A 14852-nucleotide genomic window follows, 5' to 3' on the forward strand; every position below is an offset into this window, starting at 1 on the left:
TACATTCAGGTGCCACTAGAAAGTGGTATTTTGCAGCCAAATCTAAGCAACTTTCTCCGCAATACTAATCTTTAATCTGGTACCATCCCCCAAGAAAACACGAGAAGAGAGGCACCTCTGGGTGCAGATGTAGGACAATTTTAATGTAAGAATAAAATACACAGGCAACTCACGTTAGATGGAGTCAAACTGAGCGTCTGTCCCAACATAGGGGAGTCATCGGTGTGGCCAGTCTCTTCCTGCTGTATGGGTGCTCAAATCAAACCGTGACGCCGCTGGATGGTCGTGAGCCGGCTGCAGTGGAGGATACCTCAGAACGAGGCTTGGGGCACAGATGGTAACCAGGCAAGGAGAGATGACGTCACTGGAAAGCAACGAGTTTCCTGAGCGTACAGGCTGCGAGTGATGTGGCGGCCACACTGATGACTGCCCTATGTTGGGACAAACGCGTACTTTGACTCCATCTAACGTGAGTTGCCTGTGTATTTTATTTTTACATTAAAATTGTCCTACATCTGCACCCAGGGGCGCCTCTTGCATTTTCTCAGTGCATCCAGAACATGGTTTCTGTTCCACCCTAAAGGAAAGTGTGGAAACCCTCCTTTCTCCTTTTATCATCATCTCACATGGTCCGTGGACTTTATTATAACAACTGTGAGACTGTAGATTTTTTGTTATAACAGTTCTATCGTGCATATATAATGCTTACACAGCACATTAGTAAAATTTTGGGTGATATTGACAGGTCCAGTTCTCTGCGCCTTTACTTGTATATGGCACCACCCTATGCAAGAGGTTCACTGTGCCCTGTGGCCGTCTTCCAGTTCCTCCGGTGCCACATTTGGCACCTTTCAGTGGGGGGGAGACAGGTACCATTTTTGTACCCATTCCAACTTTCGGAAGACTGCGCCGCCGTTCTTAGAAAGTTCATATCCCCTCCCCTTTACGCCACCGGGCCAGTTAAAAAAAGCGCAGCACGCTTTGAGCATAAGCAGTAGGGAACCGGCTCTGAAGCTGAAAGGTTTCACTGCCGGCTTCCTTACAACAAACGGTGGCAGCACCCGAGAGCCCATCCGAAAATCGGCTGGGGTGCCAACATCGCAGGCTCCCTGGACAGGCAAGTGTCCTTATATTTAAAGTGAGCAACTACAGTATTTGTAGCTGCTGACTTTAAAAAAAATTCCCCCAGGAACACCGCTTTAAGTGAGCAACACTCCAATCAATATGCAAACCTTGACTGTTTTTTTAAAATACAAATTACACCTCCTGCCTAAAAACAGAGCGCTAAAGTGGTTTTACCTGAACTTTTACTTCCTGGTGGCTCAAAAGCGGTACTAAAAATGGCACAACTCCAGAATCTATCACCATCTGTATTTGTTCATTACCACCATCAGTTAAATAGGACAACGCCCATACTGTATCCACTAGAATCTAAAATTAAAAAAAAAAAAATAGAAGGGACATTTTAAACCTGCGCAGAATAAGCAACAGAAAGAAAAAAGTAAATGACAGCAGGCACTTTATGATCAGAAAGCTCTTTATTATATGGGATTGAAAATAAGATTTCTCTCACCTACAATAGTGTCAGTACCAATTCAGATTAAATACCATAAAGAGAACACAGACATTCCATTTTAAAATATGCTAAAGATATACTACTGTAACCAAATCTATGTACAGTATACACTTCAAGGCCACTTGTATCAACCAGTAATTACCTAAAACAGCAAATGGATGGACTTCAATGGACTCTTACTAGAAAGCAGTAAGTGACAACTCGTAGACAAAGAAATTTAAAAAGGTTTTGAGCATATTGTAAAAGGGGTGTACTTGTGCCTCATTTGAATGACAGAACACAAAAACAAACAAACATTCAGCCACACTTGAGGCACAGAGGTATCATCCATTTCTCTACTACACATTAACCTGTCACATTTTACAAATGAAAAAATTTCCATACTTACATTAATATCTGTATGGTAGATTAGGACACATAAAGCAGGTAAAATCTAGAAAGAAAAAGCAAAAAAAAAAAAAAAAAAAAAAAGACACTTACTAAATCAATTTAAATAAAATTTGGACAAACTGGTTAATTTGTTCTAACGCAATCCTTTTCTTATGGCGTAAACAGCAGATCTCAGGAGTACAGACCATGCCTGTAGAAGTTTGGACACAAGGAAAGTTGCTTCTGTCCCTTTGAGATATACTTGCATATAATGCACTTGGATATTCAGTATGTAAACAGAACATTTCCCCATGACCACAGAATTGCCATTATCTTGGCCAAAACATAGGTACAGTAGGCGCTGTCGGAACAAAAGCAGCCATGCTCTCTAAGGGCCTGCAGTGGACTTGTATATGAATCAGATGGGTTTTGCATCTCCATACAAGTCTATGAGAATGCAAAGCTTGCTTGAAGCAGGTCAAATACAGGTCAAAAAGAGGTCAAAAAGAGGTCTACTGCAGGGCAAATACACCTGCCAATGAATATGTCAAATCTCATCAGAATCTAAAAACGGATGCCAAAGCCTGTCAAAGTTGGTCCTTAGAGGCAGCATAAAATGCATCGAGAGTACAGCGCGCTTGTGGAGTTTAGACACACTGTTACCATGAGCAGTGTACTGCAAAAAAAAAAAAAAAAATTCTCTCTCCCCACCACCCACAATGAACAGCTCAAACTGGTTTAACTGGAAGTAGAGTACTCTTAAAGAGGAAGTAAACCCTGATGGGTTTTACTTCCTCTTTATTTCCCTGCAAAGGTAAAGCATAATGGGCTACCATGCATCGCATAGTAGCCCATTATGTGTCACTTACCTGAAACCGAAGCCCACAATGTCACCGTTGTCCCCACTAGCAGGGAGCATCCATCTTCTCCCCTCTTCCTTCCGGGGCTGCGAACGTCAGCTTTGTGAATGGCCGGAGTCACGTGACGTCACTCCCGCGCATGGGCGCGGGAGCCGCCAGTCACGGCATGGCCCTTTTTAGAAACGGCACGATGTGCCCTTTCAAAAGTGCGCCAAGCTCGGCTTTTTTGTAAATACCTCACAAAACCGTGGAAGTTTAGAAAATATTTCCAGCACCTACAGGTAAGCCTTAATATGGGCTTACCTGTAGCTAAAAAGTGGTTGTACGGGGTGTACAACCACTTTAAAAAAGGTAAGAAACAAAGTACAAAAGATTATTAAAGCGGTAGTAAAGTTAGTGAGCAATCAGAGAAACCCACCTCTATCCTATATACACACCTCCTCAGGGTGTCTTCTCCTGACCCTTTGGTGCTCCACCAGCAGTGGTCTGTTGATGTCCCTGAACTGGACTCTGAGGACTGGGAGAACGTGTGGAATTATATTATACTAGTACATAGCACCTACATAAAATGGAGCCTGCCCACTCCTCAGCATGTTGGCACTGCGACAGTCAGCAAGGAGATTTTATACACATATTTTGGTCCTGTCCTGCAATTACAGTATACTGGACACAAGTACTCTGTCATTCAATCAGTAGCCAATATTCTGGTTTCCCCTTCCCCCGTGTGCCTACTAGGCATGGTGGAGTATCTGGCTCCTAGAGTGGAGGACAGAACTTTGATTGGCCTCCTCTTGTTTTATGCTAGGAAAGCAATTAAGTTACGCTGGAAAAAGCAGACCCCTCCTAGTCTACTTTTCTGGAAGAGGTTGGTTAATGCCCTCCCCTACTACAAAGATACATATGCTCATAGGGGTTGCCCCAGGAAGTACGATAGAGTCTGGGCCAAACGGCTAGCGGAACCTACCACGGCTGTAGATAGTTAACATGTGTTCCCTAAAGTTCCCTCATTAGCCTGATAAATGCACTAAAATCTCCCAGAAAACAGTGATTACTATGGCTAGGGTGGTTGAAACACAGGTTCCAGAGTTGGTTTTGCAGGTTTTAGCCATAACGTACTAGTACTGTATGCACTGCATACTAGGACATTATATGACAGACTTGCCGACAAACTGACCCCTTCAGCGCTGCATTGTCATGGCTCCCCGATGCTTCCATATTTGTCCTTTTAGGTTTTGTATCTTCGGCTGCTTAAATGGCCGGGCGAGGGTAACATCACTCCCGCGCATGCGAGTCGCATCACTGTGGCACAGAGCGACTGTAAATGTGCGCATGCACAGCTCAGAACACATTACTCGCTGTCAGGCAGTACATTTATGAAAAAGGACAGCCAAAGACCTGAGAAAGGGGTCAAAACCTGCGAGACTGCAATGCAAAACAAATTCGGCATACAATAAAGAAAATGTTGGTAAATAAAGGGCCTGTGTTCACACTGTTGTGGTGCTGTAACGCATGTTAGTCCAATGCAGTGACATTCATTCTTGATATGCAATGCAACAAGCAGAAATGCACTAGTGTATGAAAATTCTACATACACCACCACCTTTTGGGTGCTCTATTCAAAAGAATGAGCTCCCTTAACACAATTCACATTAACACAAGGAATAAAATGCAAGGAAAGAATTCCATTGTGTGACAGGAGTCACTTTGTGTGGGGGCTTGTGGAATCCAGCTTACCGTGGAGAGCTCTGGAAACTCAGAGTCCAGCTCCCGCGGCCCCTCCAATGTGTAAATCACCCTGTATCCATTAGGGGCACAGGGTGACCGAGAACCCCAGTCTGATTTGGGCTAGTCAAACTCGTAAAGCAACACTGGAATGTTGTATATATGTATAGATTGTGTGTGGTCTTATGCTGTTGGACTCTTTGCTGGGATCATTTGGGGGTGTGGCTGTATTCTATTGTTCAAATGTTTCAATGCCTGTGTGTTCCTTAATGCTGAATGGACAGTTTACCTCGCCCTAAATCCAAGGAAGGGGGCATTGCCCCTGAGTTGTATATCTGTTTGTACGTGTGTGTTTCAATAAAGTCTGTTTTCACCTTACATTGAGTTACGGCTAATGACTGGGTGCTCTGAGGGATCTTGGATTATTTAGTACCCAAAGGATTTACGGTGGGCAGACATCTTGAGTATGGGGTTCCGTCACACACTGCATTTGCAATACTATCCAAAACTAGTTTCACCTATACAGACGGTCCGGTCCCCGAGTTACAAACATCCAACTTACAAAATGACTCACTTGCGAACAAAGGGAGACAACAGGAAGTGAGAGGAAATCTACCCCTAAGATGGGAAATTCACTCCTGTAAGAGTCATCATGGGAGAAAGGTTTCTCCACTGAATCTGTATCACCAATCCTTGTTTACACAACAACCCAAAATTTTCAAAATCCAATTGTCACAGGGACAGAAAGTGGGGTGAAATCTACTGAACAGGAGCACAACAAAACCGCAAAAACAAATACTGGGGTGTCAGCCCTTCCCTGTGCTATCTGTCCAAAACTTAACTTTTTAAGTTAAAAAAAAAAAAAAAAAAAAAAAAATGTACCTGTTCCAGCTTGCATACAAATTCATCTTAAGAACAAACCTACAGAACCTATCATGTCTGTAACCCAGGGACTGCCTGTAATCTACAAAGGCCCGTTATCCAGGTTGGACATTTGGGGCTTTGCTTTAAGACTAAGGTCCAAACTAGGCCTTAGTCTAAGCAGAGAGACTAGCATTGCTGTGTCATTCAGCAGCACAAATCTGGTGCACAGAATTAGGTCATCAGAAGGCTAAGGTGCTCATTAGTCAGTAACCTCCTACACCAGTGATAGCGAACCTTGGCACCCCAGAAGTTTTGGAACTACATTTGCCATGATGCTCATGCACTTTGCAGTGTAGTTGAGCATCATGGGAAATGTAGTTCCAAAACATCTGGGGTGCCAAGGTTCGCCATCACTGTTCTACACAATACCAGCAATGCAGTATATCATGCCTGCCACAAAAGTAGACAAGCTTCACATAGAAGAAAATGTATTTAAAAATAAATAAATAAAATGGCTTGAAATGGTTGAAGTATTTATTTATTTTTTTTTTATAAAATAGTTATACTTACCTGCTCTGTGCCTAGATTCTCCTCTTCTGGGGTCCCCCGCTGGCACTCCTGGTTCCTCCCCCCGTCGTGTGCCCCCATAGCAAGTTTCTTGCTATGGGAGCATTTGTGTGGGCTCAATCCTGCATGGTGTGCATCTATTGATCCCCCCCCAGCATCCTCATCACTGCATTTGACAGCAGCAGGAGCCAATGGCTCCCACGGAGTCCAGTGAGAAGGAAAGGAGAAAAAGGTGGCACAGCACTAGATCAAGATAGGGCTCAGGCAAGTATGAGCACACAGGGAACTTTCGCACCTTCCTGCCCAGGCCAATTTTCAGCTTTCAATGATGTCACTTTTTAAATGACAATTGCGCGGTCATGCTACACTTATTTTGTTCCCACAAATAGAGCTTTTTTTTGGTAGTATTTGATCTACTCTGCGTTTCTTTATTTTTTTGCTAAACGAATAAAAAAAGACCGAAAAAAAATAAAAAAATAAAATATTCTTGGTATTTGTTATAAAATTTTGAAAATAAGTATGTTTTCTCCTTCACTGATGGGCAGCACCGATATGCGGCACTGATGGGAACTCATAGGTGGCACTGGTGGGCACTGATAGGCAACACTGAAAGGCTACACTGATGGGTACTTAAGGGTAGCACTGATAGACGGCACTGATAGATTTCACTGATAGGTGTCACTGGATGTAATTTTTCATTGGCACTGATTGGCAGCTGCCTGGTGGTCTAGGGTGGCATACCTGGTGGTCCAGTGTGGTGGCCATCCCTGGTGGTCATGGGCAGGCATCCGAGGGGGCCTGCGCCGATAAACAGTCAGCACAGACCCCCTGTCAGGAGAGCAGCCAATCGCTCTCCTCTACTCACGTCTGTCAGACGCGAGTGAGAAAAAGCTGATCAACGGCTTTCCGTTTACATCGTGATCATCCGTAATTGAACACGGCTGATCACGTGGTAAAGAGTCTCCATCAGAGACCCTTTACCTAGATCGAAGTTGCGGTGTGTCAAACTGACACGCCGCTACAACGATCGCCGCGATGCACACCCCCGGGGGCGTGCAGCGGCTTGATATCCTGACAACGTCATGACGTCTGGTCAGGATATTGCAACCACTTTGCTATATGGTGGGCAGCAAGTGGTTAACGAAGAGTTCTTCAAGATAGAAAACCATCTGCCTTCACAACCACTTTAAAATACAAGCAAACAGCTTAATGGATAGCAACTGAGGATTTCAAGAAATAAGCCCCAATAATGTGCCATTGCGATTTGCTGCTTTATTGAAACACCGAAGGATGGTGGCATATTATAGACCATCTCAAATATGAACATATCCCTGCAAAAAGTCAAATTCAAACTTTCCTTTCGATTATCTTGTCAACAGAATTACTGCTTAACCTACAGATCCGTTTTAGCCCTGGTTCACATTGGAGCGATTTGACAAATCACACGCCAAATCAGCAGCAATGGCACCAATTCCCAAAAGTTGTTTCTGTACTACTTTTGGCAACTTAAGGGTGCGATTTCCACAGACAACTGTGCAGCAACCCGAAATTGACCCCAATTGACATGTGGGAATGAAATTGTGCGAGTTCAGCTGAACTCGCACAATTTCATTCCCGCTGTCGGTGTGAACCTAGGCTTAAAGACAGCTTGAAAACATCTATCACAGTGATCAGCAATGCCCAAGATATCCACTCCCTCCCACTCGAACTATGCCCACAGCTTGAAAACATCACAGCAATCAGCAATGCCCAAGATATCCACTCCCTCCCACCCGATCTATGCCTACAGCTCCCGGTTTTATCCTCTGCTCTGAGCCTCATGTTGAAAGAACCCCTTCAGGACTGACAAGTTACTAAAATCTTTACAAGCTCTACATGCAAGTACATTTTAGAAGTGATGATTCCATTAAGCAGTAAATATAGAATAGATTAGTCATGATTTCCCCTTGATCTTAAAAGAGTGATGAGTAAATCCTCTCATGGAGGTATCAAAAGCAAAGCTATTTCAACACTACTCATTCAGAAAACAAAACAAATGCAGCGTGTCAATTCCAAGATACATTAGTAGCCTTAAATAGAAACTTCACACTCCCAATAAAAATTAGGTGTTTTTCCCCTTTTGCTGCTCTTTTCATGCTGTACCACATACATTTAAAGATCCAGACCTGTCCTCTATCACACCATTCTCCTACTACAGGTCCTGCGTCACCATCTTCCTTTTTTATGTAATGGGGAAAAGGCTCACTCTTTCAGTCGGCGACACAGCGCTAGATCTCGCAAATGCAGTCAGACCTGGCGATGTGTTCACTTAAATATTAAATGAATGGTGGAACGATTGAAACTGAGTGCAGAGGGGCGACCTAGTTAAGGGAGAGCCTCAGTTAGGGGCTATAAACCCCTTTGTTAAAATTTCACATTTAATATTGTATTTCTCTTTTTGTGAACAACTGTTGGCTTTTAGGTCGTTGCCAATACCGGTGTGAATATAAATGTGTATTTATTTTTGTTGATGTCACTTATAATACAATGTATATGTGAATTTCTATTTATCCTCCCTGGCTCTCCATTTGAGAGTTTGTCATAACAAAGGTTCGATATAAATGGTGGAAATTAGTGCCTCCAGGAATAGCAATGTAGCATATCCCAAGAGGAATTACTTTAGGCTCCATTCACACTTGTGTGACTTTACAACTTTGGACATCAAAGTTGCATGACAAGTTGTTCCCCATGTATTCCAATTATACCCATTCATGTATGCACAACTTAAAGTTGCAGCAACTTCAAAGTAGTTCATGCACTACTTTGGGTTCAACCTTTATGCAGCTTAAGGGCCATAGACTTCAATGTTAATCCTCAGAAGATGCATGAAAGCCGTACCTGAATAGTGTACAATGCAACTTGTGTGCAACAGTTGTCCATTACCACTGGTGAAAGCCAAAGTCATATCCAAGTTGCACCCATCCAAAGTTGCGTAAAAGTTGTACTCCAAAGTCGGCGCAACTTTGGGAGTCCTACAAGTGTGAATGCAGCCCTACAGCCACCATAGACATTATATATATATATATATATATATATATATATATATATATATATATATATATATATATATATATATATATATATATATATATATATATATATATATATATACATACACACACACACATACACACACATATACATATACATATATATATAGGCCATTTTTGATGTGACCTAGAGATGAAGTCCATATGCTAGAGAACTATGCCACTAAGTATTATTACCATAGTTCTCCTACAGCTAGAGGGCCGCCAGTGTGACACCCCTGCGAGTCTAGCATAGATTCAGCTATAGGTCACATCAAAAATGGCCGACATGTATGGTCTATGGTGGCTCCAACAAAATGGCTAAAAATACAATTCCCGCTAGTACTATATAAAAAAAAAAAAAAAAAAAAACAAAACAAAAAAAAAACAGATCATCACAACCAATCTGGTTACCGTGATGAAGTCACGCGACTGAGGGTAGGCAACCTCAGCTGTGGTGAAACTACAAGTCCCATGAGACATTGCAAAACCCTGAATCACAGGCATGATGGGATTTGTAGTTTAACCACAGCTGGAGTTCCGGGTTTGCCCACCCCTGGTATAGGGTATCCCAGACCAGAAATGATGCCAAGCATCAAAATATGCTGAGTATACAGTTTCTATAGGCTTTACTTGTTCAATGCAAGAGTCTTTTCAACCTAATTGGTGTTACTTTATAATATTACACTATGGGAGGCATTCTGTGCTTTATCCCAATATGCTGAGATGATACATTGGTGCCTTAAAGGGAACAGCAACTTATTGTTGAATACGCTAACCTGGGTGAAATGGGAGAATACAGGTATTTCCGGGATGGCCATACAGGCTACCAAGCATAAACTTGAGGTTTATTTGAATTATAACTAAGGTGAGAGTTCTGCAAGCATGGTGGTGTCGCGAGAAGGTGGAAGTGCACTTGTTGCTTGTTCACAAATGCATGTGGATTCGTTTATATATACCACATTTAAAGAATTTAATTTGTCACAGTCATTCGTGTTATATTTATATGGATCTACAGTGGACTTAATTATTTTTGCACATTTAACACAGTGTTATTTGGGTGGGGAGTTTATGTTTTGCACAATTGTGTTTTGAATTATATTTTTGCTGTTTATTGAGCTTATTGTGACACTATAGTGCAAAACTGCGGAACTTGATACAGAGATAAAAACAAATCTTTCTACATACGTTGTATCAGTTTATCTGCAGCCATGTGTCCTGTACAGCCTTCTACAACACATAGAATTTGTCAGAATCTTAGTACAAAGCAGGGGGCAGGGATCTGAATTCACACAACTCGCAGCTCAGGGAGAAGAACTCTGAGCCTGATAGCAGTGAAGGGACACACACCTGCCCTTCCCTATGCCACACACAGAACAAGCTCAGCTGTGGCTGTCAATGACAGGCTCTCCTCCCCCTTCACTTTTTGTCTTGGGGGTCAGGAAAAGCTGCCAGAAGTGACTCATGCAGATAAAAGAAGAACCGGGCAGCGGAGAGAAATCACACCCAGTGCTTTGGATAGACACATCTACACACAGTATACTGTAGAAGGATGTGCTTTGTTCAGATTTCATGTCTGAAATTTACAACCACCCTAAAGCCTGGGATGGGAAGTAATGTTTACTATAATTACCTTGACTGTGCTGGCAGATCCCATCAGTTGTAAACTAGATGTGCACACTGTCCTAACCAAGTGATAAAGAACTCAACGTTTGGGTGGTACATTATATTCATGCAGCTAAAAAATGCCCCTCAATTGGTCCCCTAATTGCACATTGCAAGCTTATCTAAACAACTTCAAAACTGCCTACAAAGCCCTATGCATGAATTTGCTCCAAAGTAACTAGGAAGACAAGAAATTATTTTAATTATTCTTAGGTATGCTGTGTGAATGGAAACATAGTGGGGTTTCTCAAATTTGACCACAAAAGTGGAAATGGTCTCAAAATGCAGACTGAAAAGGTTCAAACACCTTTCTTTTTGGCATACTAGTTGTGATGTAGTAACCTAAAGCATTGAAGCTGGCCAGAGAGTGCAACAGCCAGGCAAAAAAAATATTATGCAGGACATTTCAACAGCGGTGGCCTCTAGGTTTCTTCCAGTATTTAAAGGAAAATTGCAGTAAGAGAAACAGTTTTTCATTGTGTACTCCCCTGAAAATGCTTTTTATGCTGATCTTGTAGTTTTTATACTTACTGTGTTTCAAACTGGAAACAATGCAGATCAGGAAAGTTAAGCGCGTCAGAAGACCATATTTACATACCTGTCCTAGGTTTCTAATTCAGAAATATTCAAAGATGGTCACATGACAGCCAGGCAACTTGCAGTGCTCAGCAATGGCAGCCTACCCAGCTTCTTTTATAACCAGTACAGTATGTTTTCTGAAATCCAGTAGAGATTTTCTCTACTTCTACAAAAGCTGCTCAAGCGCATTTCAAATGTTCATTGTACACAGCAAAGTTCACATCATCACGATTCATCGTTTTTACCTCCTGTACAGTCTCCATGGGTGGCGGGGGGTCCTTATTCCTGCACAGATTGACAATGACCCATGTGACGTTCCGAAGGAAAGTGATGGGGATGGAAGGGTTGATGAAGGACAAGAGCGGTTTAACAACTCCAAGTGAGATGACATAATCTCTACACTGTGGTCCATCACCTATAGAAATGAAAGGGTTCAAAAGAAATTGCATTAAAAATAAAAAAATAAAAATAAAAAAAAGGGAGACCTTGAAATGTATGCATGAGTAGAATTATGTCGTCTTGAATTGCTGTGAAATATTTCAGCAGCTAAAGTTTAAATCTTAGAGAAAGACAATATATAATAGCAATTAAAAAAGGTACATTGGCCAATCAATGTATTTGCTTTCCCTTTTAGTATAGTACTAAAAGAACAAAGATTTGTTGACCGATCAATAAGAATTTCTACAACTCCCAATTTATAACATGACCACACTGTCCCATACTGTCTACCAAGAATGATTTCTTACCGATAATATTTCCAAGTGCCCACACTGCTTGTTCACAGACATTTTGATGCACGGAATGAAGGAGTCTCAGAAACAGGGGAACAGCATCTGCTCAAGAAACAAGATTGGAAGGGTTTATAGACAACAGACTAAACTTTTCATTCTAGACAACAGTCAAATCACTGGTAACAATTTTACTTTCAAAAGTACAGCATTTAAAGGAAAACCAGCATTTACATACCGTCAACAATTTGCACAGTGTTTGTATACATGCATATCAGTTCACACCCTCAAGGAGCTTACAGACTAAAGGTCCCAACCACACATGCATACATACACACAAACATACTAGGACCAATTTATCTAGGAGGCAATTATACCACCAGCATGTCTTTTGCATGTGGAAGGAAACCGGAGTACCCAGAGTAAACCCACACAAGCCCAGGTACTGTCCTGAGCAGGATTCAAACTGAGGACCTCAGCGCTGCAAGGCTAAAGTGCAAACCACTGTGCTATTTACAAGTTTATACACTGATGTTTGATATCCGACTTTAAAATAAACATTTAACAAAGTGCTTTCATGACAGTGCTTGCAAAACCCACTAGCTTGAAAATCCAGACAAAGCTTTATGAGCGAAGAGATAGAGGGGGTGCGTCCCTTTGATATCTTCAGCTAAGTTTGTTGTCAAAAAGACCTGAATAAAGCAGGACAGGATATTCACAGCACCGTGGCCAAGAACTGCTAAAAGCAGCAAATAGTCATATGCAGTATTTCATAATTGCCAGAATAATATAAATTAGGTTTGCACCGATACCACTTTTTTAACACCGAGTACCAATACTTTTTTGTAAGTACTCGCCAATACCAATTACCAATACCTATCACGTAGGTAGGGGGGTGGTTTGGGAGGGGGGTTGTAAGGGAGTTGGGTGAGGACAGGGTGGGAAGTAGAGGGGTAAGTGAGGGCAGGGTGAAATAGGGATTGTGGGGTGGGAGAATTGAGAAGAAAAAGGCTGTGATTGCTGGGGGAAAAGGAGTGCAGGGCGTCAGGAGGGCGCAGTGCAGGGCGTCAGGAGGGCGCAGTGCAGGGCGTCAGGAGGGCGCAGTGCAGGGCGTCAGGAGGGCGCAGTGCAGGGCGTCAGGAGGGCGCAGTGCAGGGCGTCAGGAGGGCGCAGTGCAGGGCGTCAGGAGGGCGCAGTGCAGGGCGTCAGGAGGGCGCAGTGCAGGGCGTCAGGAGGGCGCAGTGCAGGGCGTCAGGAGGGCGCAGTGCAGGGCGTCAGGAGGGCGCAGTGCAGGGCGTCAGGTACAGACCAGTCTGTACACTGACACCGTACCTTACATTATTTACAGACTAGTGTGTGTATCATACAGTACAGTGTTGGGGTATAGACTGGTCTGTATATACTGTATGGTGCTAGTGTATAAGACTGGTCTGTACCCTGCTGACACTGTCCTGTACATACTACACTAACCTGTTTGCAGGACTTACTCTCATTACTCGGTTCTGCTTCCAGGGATGCTTCCACAGCTGCCTCACATAGAAACACGTGCTGATGCTGTCCAGCCCCTTTCCCTTGGCGACCCACCCACTGTTATTGGATAGCGGCCAGCCATCCAGCTAGCTCTCTCTCTCTCTGTGCAGGAACAGGAGTCATGACATCACCCACCCTCTTCTTGTTTTTAGAGGCAGGAGAGGATCACAGCAGTGAATGAAAAAAGACAGCTGGGAGGAGGAGTGTCGGTGTGGCCAGCTGTCAGCCTGTTCCCACTGTGCTGCGGATCTTCCCGACCCCCCCCCCCCCCCCCCCCCCCCGCAAGGTGCGTACTGCTCCGAACCCCACTGCCGGAGGGGAGGAGGAGGTTCCCCGCCCCTCAACTGTTGTCACTTCTGGTATCGGTTTTCGGTATCAGAGCATTTTCCCGAGTACCGATACCCGTGAAAATGCCTAGTATCAGCACAGATACCAGTATCGGTGCATCCCTAATATAGATATACACTGATCTGCCAAACTTTTAGGACTACCCAACTAATATTGAGTAGGATCCCCTTTTGCCACCATAACAACCCTGACCCACTGCAACATGACCTCCACTAGACCTCTGAAGCTATGCTATCTGGCACCAAGCTATCAGTAGAAAATCCTTTAAATTTCTGTAAGTTAAGTGGGGCCTTCATGGATCGGACTTGTTTTTTCAGCACATCCCATAGATGCTCGACTGGATTGAGATTTGAAGAATTTGAAGGCCAAGTAAAAACCTAAAACTTGTTCTGTTCCTCAAACCAGCCTTGAACCATGTTTGCAGTGTGGCAGAGTGCTTTATCCTGCTGAAAGAGGCCACCATCATCAAGGAATACCATTTCCATGAAGGGGTTACTTGGTCAGCAACAATGTTTAGGCAGGTGGTACGTGTCAAAGTAATTTAATCGTAAAGTAATAGTAAATCCACATGAATGGCAGGATCAAGGTTTCCCAGCAGAACATTGCCCATAGCATCACATTTTGCTGGCTTGCCTTCTTCCCATATGGCACCAGGATTCGGTCTCTTCCCCAGGAAAACGATGGACATGCATCCAGCCATCCACATGATGTAAAACAAAACGCGATTCATTGGACCAGGTCACCTTCTGTTGTGTAGGTCTGATGTGCACACGGCCACTGTAGGCACTTTTGGCTGTGGACACTGGTCAGCATTGGCACCCTGACCGGTCTGTGGCTACACAGCCCCATACACAAATGGCAATGCTCTTTCTGCTATGAACACAAATTCAGGGACATGTATACTTGCTGCCCAATATATCCCACAGAATTTCAGATGCCATTGTAACGAGATAATCAGTGGTATTCACGTAACCTG

At 43.3% G+C, this 14852-nt stretch overlaps 1 protein-coding gene across 2 annotated transcripts in view; it reads right to left on the reverse strand.

Annotated features, from left to right (window-relative positions):
• KPNA3 (karyopherin subunit alpha 3) overlaps nucleotides 1-14852 on the reverse strand; it is a 97855-nt gene that overhangs the window by 20151 nt on the left and 62852 nt on the right. Inside the window, exons 8-11 of one of the 2 annotated variants that reach the window (XM_073613171.1) lie at nucleotides 12017-12103; nucleotides 11516-11685; nucleotides 1965-2009; nucleotides 1300-1431 (exon numbers count right to left, since the gene is read on the reverse strand). In XM_073613171.1, coding sequence (XP_073469272.1) covers nucleotides 1300-1431; nucleotides 1965-2009; nucleotides 11516-11685; nucleotides 12017-12103 — 434 coding nt within the window. Of the gene's footprint in view, nucleotides 1-1299; nucleotides 1432-1964; nucleotides 2010-11515; nucleotides 11686-12016; nucleotides 12107-14852 lie in introns of both variants that reach the window. The other variant, XM_073613170.1, reaches the window with a different exon arrangement.

This window comes from Aquarana catesbeiana, linkage group LG02 (assembly GCF_042186555.1).
Source record: "Aquarana catesbeiana isolate 2022-GZ linkage group LG02, ASM4218655v1, whole genome shotgun sequence".
Classification (NCBI taxonomy): Eukaryota; Metazoa; Chordata; class Amphibia; order Anura; family Ranidae; genus Aquarana; species Aquarana catesbeiana.